General features: G+C 39.7%; 1 protein-coding gene across 1 annotated transcript in view; it reads right to left on the bottom strand.

Annotated features, from left to right (window-relative positions):
• The window catches only part of LOC119741371 (microphthalmia-associated transcription factor-like), a 37,690-nt gene extending 30,117 nt beyond the window's left edge, over positions 1–7,573 (bottom strand). Inside the window, exons 1-2 of the mRNA XM_038217124.1 lie at positions 7,118–7,573; positions 1,431–1,629 (exon numbers count right to left, since the gene is read on the bottom strand). Coding sequence (XP_038073052.1) covers positions 1,431–1,629; positions 7,118–7,365 — 447 coding nt within the window. The 5' untranslated portion in view covers positions 7,366–7,573. The remainder of the gene's footprint in view (positions 1–1,430; positions 1,630–7,117) is intronic.
• Between the last annotated feature and the right edge of the window lie 704 nt (positions 7,574–8,277).

Consider the following 8,277-nt stretch of genomic DNA (forward strand, 5'->3'; position numbering starts at 1 on the left):
CTCTGCCAAAATATGATTTTAGCTGTTTCTCAAAAAATGAGTCCCAAAATAACAGTTTTTTGGGAGCTGGAAGGCAAAAGTACTGGCTGTGCAACTTAAGAGCAGCATTTTTGGATGTCCCAAGGTATCTTACAATAAAAAATAATATTAAGATTAATAATACCATTTTGCGATTAAATGGCCTTATCCAAGGGATTTTTTTAACCTGTTTACTGGGGGTTATGGTGTCTAATTGTGTGTCTCTATATTCTAGGAGATACTGTCTTGAAATAATGTTATTCAGTAAATTGAATTTTTTTTACTATAATTTATTGTTAAGTTGTATATTGTCAAACAGTAAAACAGAACTTTCAACCAATCACTTATCAGACAATAATAATTACATTACACATCATGTACATCAGCTTAGGCCGAAAAAAAAAAGTTGTGCTTCCGATTACATGCCTTTTAAAAATAGGGTCGGTCGGTCGGATTTTGTTTTTTTTGCAAATTTTTTTTATGCAGATTGAATGGGGTACTCAATTACATGTATATGCGAAGTTTTAGCCTGAACTATTTCTATTGCACTACGAAAGCTACACACAAAATGGCCACAAAAAGTGAATAAAACATACCATAATTATTGTCAATATATTTATACGTTCGATAATTCGTAAAAACTAATGAAAAATTCAGGTCGTTCGCACCATATGCACAACGCTAGTCAAGACGGGAGCTGGCCAAAACTCCGAAGTGTGTGATGCACTGTGCATTGTGGCGCGCGGCCAACAGACCTCGTTTTTACAGTCGAAAATTTCGGGAAACACGCTGCACTGTATCACGTCAAATACAAGAAGAACGATCTCAAAATGAACTCTTGAAGACGGAAAATGCGTCATACACAGACAAGCTCGATCAATTCTGTGAATTAACTTGTAAAAATGTTCTTTCTCCATGTGTTTTCTTGGCATTGTTACGATGTCGAATCCGACCAGTTGACAGTGCACGTGCCCAATGCATAGCCATGCTAGCGCTATCGATCACATAGCTGTGCACACACTAGTTACTGCATTTCCATCATGTCTTCTAAATTGGCCCCTGCGTGGTGCAGCAGGAACCAGTTGTTGCCGCATTGAGCTAGGTTTACGCACGTGACATCAAATTGCAAAATAGTAAAAATAACGGAGGTTTCTTTTGAAAAAAATAGCGAATGTGAGTAAGAAAACAAATAAATACAAGCAAATTTTTGACGCAAAAGGGTTGTTGAGAGGTATTTTGTGAAGACAGAAAAGACAACGGGTTTTATTTATATTTATTCAATCATTATTATTATTATTTTTTTTGGAATTGCCGATAAAATTTTTAAGGTCGCAGCCTAAATATAGGGTCGGTCGGGTAACCGGAAGCAGAAGTATTTTTTTTTTTGGCCTTTTTTTGTGCAAAATACATACCTTCAGAACATTTGTTGGAACTTCTGGAATTGTGGACAGCTTTGGCAGGTCTATAGCAGGTGAAGATAACATAGGTGATGTACGAGTCTGTCTGTTTTCATGCTTTTCTATTTCTTGCATTTGCTGCCTCATCAGTTCCTGTTTGAAATTTGTTCTTGTCGACATGGCGCTTGGTGAAAATTCCTTTTGTAAAACAGAGCTACAAAATTTAAAAAGTATATATCTAAATTATTCTATGTAATTTCAATTGCTTTCATTGGTTAAAAACTGTGGCTTACATGTATCTAACAAAAATGTTACATGTTTGGCAAATAGAGATCATTTTAATTCATGACACAAGAAAAAAGAATCAAAACTTCAAAACATCACCGAAGTACCATCGGTTTTACCTCTGTAGTAAACTCCAAACTTCCAAGGACGGTTAAAAACCCTCTTTTTAATGGGGATGTCAAAACAAACATGACCAAGCAGGAGATTCTAAATGTGTTAAAGTAGCAGGCACCTTTTATAGCAGGTGGGCCAACTGTCCTACAGTTTGTCAGATCACCGACTCAAATCTGGATGAAATATTTGTTTGAATTTACTTCTGTATTATACATGAGGCATTATATCTTTTATCTTCAAAAGGTTGGACCAATCACTCCGTTTTAAAGGGTAGGGCTAGGGTCTGAAGAGTTTGGTCAGGATGGCCATTACACACATACCTGATTATAAGTTTCTTCATTGAAACCAAATTATCTTTGTTCTGAAAATTATTTTCATGGCTTAAAGGGAAAATACAACATTTGCAAACATCAAAAAATAAAACTACCAAATCATTTTGAAATACCTTGCTGGACTGTTAGTGAATGACAGTGTAAGGCATCCTGTAAAATCATGGCACCTGGTATACTGTCATTTTCAAGAAAAGTGGTATTTTTGTATCAATTTCCAACGCTGATCGGCCGATCAGCGTTGGAAAAAACTGGCTTTTTTCAAATACTGGCCCCAGTTGACCATCGCACTTGTTTGCAATCGATTACACACCTATGAACGGGTACAAGCCAGCTAGACTGGTTCCCTGACCTTACAATTCCCAAATATATGTAAACTGCTCTGTTTCTTCTTAAATGGAGTCAGGGAACCAGACTACAGGAAAATGATTGGTTTTCTTGGTTTTTATAGCATTTTCGAACCCAAAACCTAAAAAAAGTCAGTGTAATTATATTTGCTATATATTTCCAACCCCCCAATTCCATCCATTTCTGAAAATTACAACAAAAGCAAATGATGTATATTCCCTTTAATTCCTTCATTGTGACAATATGTAAATAAATCTTTGAAAAAATGTTGACATTTGCAGTGTTTTTATGCAACCCATTATAGCCCACGCACTACAGGTTTTAACAGCTCATGAAATCAGCAATCAGGTTAATGGGTGGAGCATATTGGTAGTAAGACAGGAAACCATACTGTCAACCCGGTCCAAGTCAACTTGGTTCAAGTCAACTCGGTCCAAATCAACTCCATCAAAGTCAACTCGGTCAAGTCAAATCGGTCAAATTCAACTTGGTCAAAGGTAATTAGGTCTCTATGGAAAACTGTACGTAAATAAAGGTCCGATAATGTCTAGGTCTATTGTAATATGACCTGGATTACTGTATACATGTGAGGCTGGGTTGGTTTGAGACAGAGTTGACTTGGGACCGGAGTTGACCTCCGACCAAGTTGACATGGACCGAGTTAGTTTGGGATGGAGTTGACTCAAAAACCACACTTTTAACCCATACCAAAATCTTTGTTTCCTCAAGACTTTAATACCCAGCCCTAAATTTTATCATTGGGTTGTCATTTAGGGCTGGAGGAAGTTTTTCACTGGGACATGCAGCATTGGCAGGTCCACACAAAAAATTAGAAAATGTTCAATTTTGTCCCTGTAACACACTAATTTCAACTGGGACTCACCCAAACCTAGCCTGGCATAACCACTTCACAGGTCCTTGAAGTAAAAAACGATCCACGATGAAGATTCAGCCTACAATTGCAGTGAAAAAAGAAGGCATAACCGACAGCCGTGCGGCCATGATGATGCCCGGAGCTAGATTTGTGCACAAACTGCAAAGCGCTGGCGATTACCATGCACACACAGCAAACCACCATACCAGTCACACTTGCCAACTGCACGGCGCAGCATTGCGCTGAATCGCGCACCTGACGACTGTACCAGAGTTCAACGCTCCACTCAGTTGAGTTAGTAGTGGTTTTGCCAGACTAGGTTTGGGTGAGTCCTAGCTGGAGTTACCCATCCATAAATTTTATCATTGGGTTGTCATTTAGGGCTAGAGGAAGTTTTTCACTTGAACCTGCAGCATTGGCAGGTCCACCAAAAAAATTCGAAAATGTGCAATTTTGTCTCCGTAACACACTAATTTCAACTGGGACTCACCCAAACCTTGCCTGGCATAACCACTACACAGGTCCTTGAAGTAAAAACCGATCCACGATGAAGACTCAGCCTACAATTGCAGTGAAAAAAGGAGGCATAACCGGCAACTGTGCAGCCATGATGATGCCCGGAGCTAGATTTGTGCACAAACAAACTGCGTGTACAATTAAGGAATGGCAATGCGCGGTCAATTACTATGCACAGCGCGCGAACCAGTCGCTCTTGCTAGCTGGCTGCTGGCACATGACCTCAAACAGAAGCGTAACACCCAACAACTGTTTCATGCACTAACTATGAGGTTTACCCCTCGCATCACAGCAGCGGTACTGGAACGGCAGCCGAGGTTGGCCGGTTATCATACATAGTGCAGTTTTACGTTCATTTAAAGACAGGGACAATAAAGGGGCGGGGGGAGAGATTATGGGATAAATGATTCATTTTCTGAGGGGACCGTGTGGATTGTTTGGTAACTGTTTGTTTGTTGGGGTGTTTTTTTTTGTTTGTTGGGGGGGGCTTGCTTGTATGTCCTGTTGGACGCGTACATGTATTCTGGAATCTCATGTATCATTATATCCCTCTTCTGTCTCTCACCCTCCCCCCCCCCCCCCTTTTTAATTATGGAACAAGGCTTAACTATTTAATGTCCCTGTTTTTAAATGAACGTAAATAACACTGCACTATGAATGTATGATAACCGGCCACCTTCGGCTGCTGTTCCAGTACCGCAGCTGTGATGCAAGGGGTAAGTTAGTGCATGAAACAGTCGTCGGGTGTTATGCTTCCCTGTGACGTCACGCGCCAGCAGCCAGCTAGCCAGCTAGTAAGAGCGACTGGTTCGCGCACTGTGCATGGTAATCGACCACGCATTGCCATCCCTTAATTGTACACGAAGTTTGTTTGTGCACAAATCTAGCTCCGGGTATCATATGGCTGTGTCGAGCGCAATTTGAGTCCCCCACGCAAGTAAAAACTTGCGCGCACGCAAGTTTAAACTTGCGCGTGCATTAATTTCCTTGCTACAAATTGTGCACCCAAGTTTAAACTTGCGCACTACATAGATTTTCCCCATGCATGCAAAGCTGCTAAAAAAAATTAAAAATTCCGGGTAAACTCAAATGAAACATCATTTTTAAAGCAGATTTTCTCCAATTAATTGCACCTCTGTGCTTCATGAGACAATGCCTAAATGCCTTTTTTGAAACATTTTATTAACAGTATTATGCTAATGAAGTCGACTGTTGTGAGGTTCAGAGATAAGGGGTGGTAATGCGAACAATATTTATGCACTTTGCATCATATTGTTTACGGCTTATTAGGATTTTTATTTAATAAACAACATATTTATTTATTAATTCGAATTAATAAATTAAATTAATTAAAAAAAATTAATTAATTAAATCATTAATAAATTTATTTACTTTTTCAAATAATTTCCATTTTATATCGTAGCATTTTTATATCGTAGCATGAAAACATTAATATGTATTATTGAGCCTGCAAATAAAATAATTGTTAAAGTAATAAATTCAATTAATTAATTAATTAATGCGTTCAGTAATTTTTTTCAATGATTATGCATTTTTGAAGTGTACACAGTGCTCGAAATGTTATGCAAGTATTTTTGAAAACAATATGAATTATTGTACCGTCCAATTAATTAATTGCTAAATTAATTAAATGAGTATTTTTTAAGAACAAGTACTTTTTTAATTGTACAGTACATGTAATGTAATTTAAAGCATTTTAAAAATAATGGAAATGATTACTACAACGTCAAAACTTGAACAATTGAAGGGATCATAATCATTCTTTTTACGTTAACAATGACTATACACCTAGTAAATTTTGATTTATTTACATTTAAGAATATAAATAAATTAAAATGCTAATTAGTTTAACAAGGCAAAAAATACTTGGAGCTGGTCTCCATTTAGCCCCACTAGTGTGGCCGCGGTATGCTGCGCTGAACCTCTGGCCACACACCGTGGTACCGCGCACTACTGAGGGCGTTTTCATAAAAATTACGGTCCGTTTCTTACATTATGGTTGTATTCTATGATGTCCCATCTATCACTTCTGGGATGCTTAGGTGTAATGATGTTCAATTTCCCGAGATATTCTTGAATCTTTCTGGAGCCCATATGCACTCGTGAAACGTCTGGTGATGGCAGCCATTTTGAATGTGACAAGAGATGACCTCTTGAGATGACCGTGGATCCTGAATAGAGATCAGTGCACGTGGCCCCCAGACGATAAATGCATGGTACAGGAAACAGTCGTCGCATTTGCAACTCGCGCCCTCGCTCGACAAGCAATTTGCATAAACGCGACGTCACAGCTTGAGGTCATCTCTTGCCACATTCAAAATGGCTGCCATCACCAGACGTTTCATGAGTGCATATGGGCTCCAGAAAGATTCAAGAATATCTCGGAAAATTGAACATCATTACACCTAAGCATCCCAGAAGTGATAGATGGGACACCATAGAATACAACCATAGCCCTCAGTAGTGCGCGGTACCACGGTGTGTGGCCAGAGGTTCAGCGCAGCATACCGCGGCCACACTAGTGGGGCTAGTCTCCATTATTGAACAGCCTCAGTACACTTTCCAAGCAATCGCCGCTAGTAAAGTAGTGTGCTTTTATTGATTGCTTGCCCGGTCCCCTCCCCTCCCCCGCCCCCCAAAAAAACTTCTCCGACAAGCACTGCTAAATCTCAATGTTCCTTTTCATTTACGCCAATTGAATTCCCCTTTTTATTTATTTATTTGTTCATTAATTTATTCCATTATTTATTAATTTATTTCTCCATGTACTTGTGTTTTAAACATTTTTTTTTCTTAAATGAAAATCCCGCCTGCAAGGTTCTCAAATTGCAATCGCCTTTGCGCAAGTTGTAACGTGCGCACGCAAATTAAAATGGCGCGGTGTAATTTGCGTGCTTCGGGAGTCACTCGCGCAAGTTTAAACTTGCGCTGGGGACTCAAATTGCGCTGGACAGCTGCACGGTTGTCAGTTGGGCCTATGCCTCCTTTTTTCACTGCAATTTATAGGCTGAATTGTTCAACAAGGACCTGTGTAGTGGTTATGCCAGGCAAGGTTTGGGTGAGTTCCAGTTGAAATTAGCGTGTTACAGGGACAAAAATGCACATTTTCGATTTTTTTTTGGACCTGCCAATGCTGCAGGTCCAAGTGAAAAACTTCCCTAAATGACAACCCAATGACTCCAGTCCAGGTTATCATTGCCCATCAGTCTGCCTACCTTTCAACGGGCGTGCTTCGTAATTCGTAAAAGTTTGAATTGGTAAGGCCAATGTTGGCAGGGTTTATATCTTCTTCTGGCATCCCACTTCCTGGTACAGAGGTTGATAAAGAAGACATGGACGTGGTAACGTCAAGGTGATCTTGTAAACTCAAGTTCTGTTTGACTTCCCCAAACAAATCAAAAGTCTCGTCGTCGTCGTCGTCTAAACGGAGATCAAACTCCATATCAACTCCTGATTCTTGCATTTGGGATTAAAATGTGTACAACTGTGGGAAAGTACCCCAAAAAACGTACTATAAATTGTTCACGATAATATTCGTAATTCAGTCGCCTAAATTTATCGAAACTAGAGTAGATGAACGACTCATAATTGTCAATATGGCGCAGGCTGGGCGGTGATAAAAAATTACTTCAACTTCATCATTTCATCATGTATTTGTGTATATATGATCAACCTCGTTCCGATGGGTCGCGTCGAGCGGCACACACAACCATTGATCTCCATATACACAGTCTGTGTATATGGAGATCAATGCACACAAACCCCTACTATATACGTTCGCTGCAGGTCTGTCAATTTTGGAACCGAGGTTGACAATAATGAAGCCCTGGGGACGAAGTTAAGTAACGATGACATCATTGATCTATAAAGGTCTGCTAGGCAGGGGGGGGGCGGGGATAGCGGATCCGGACGAGTGCGCAGCGTATATCGAGTAATGCCTACTTTAGTACTTTATCATAATTTTCTCTTTGACAAACATGGGTGAGGTGTTTAAAACCATGGTCCGTGGTTTAATCCATTGATCTCCATATACACAGACTGGATAGGACATCGCGTACGAACGTGCGTCCGCGCGCGCGTTTTTTGAAAAGGGTAAAGAACACAATTTCGCATTCGAGTTGTGTACACTTTCGAACGGACGATTAAAAAATGAAGTTGGGTTTTCTTCGGTTTCTTTGTCGTTTTTGAAAGAATTAAAGAAACAGAGATCTAAATTGATCAAACTCGACGAGGAGTATAGTCAAGGTGTGCGCAGCATTAGATTGCTGGAGTGGGGAAGTAAGGAGCGTTGAAGAATAGGACAATTATTCGCAAGTAAGTTGTTTTTTAACGAGGCCTATACAACATGGCACGGAGGAATATGTACATGGGAATG

Source organism: Patiria miniata, unplaced genomic scaffold (genome assembly GCF_015706575.1).
Source record: "Patiria miniata isolate m_02_andy unplaced genomic scaffold, ASM1570657v1 HiC_scaffold_11, whole genome shotgun sequence".
NCBI lineage: Eukaryota > Metazoa > Echinodermata > Asteroidea > Valvatida > Asterinidae > Patiria > Patiria miniata.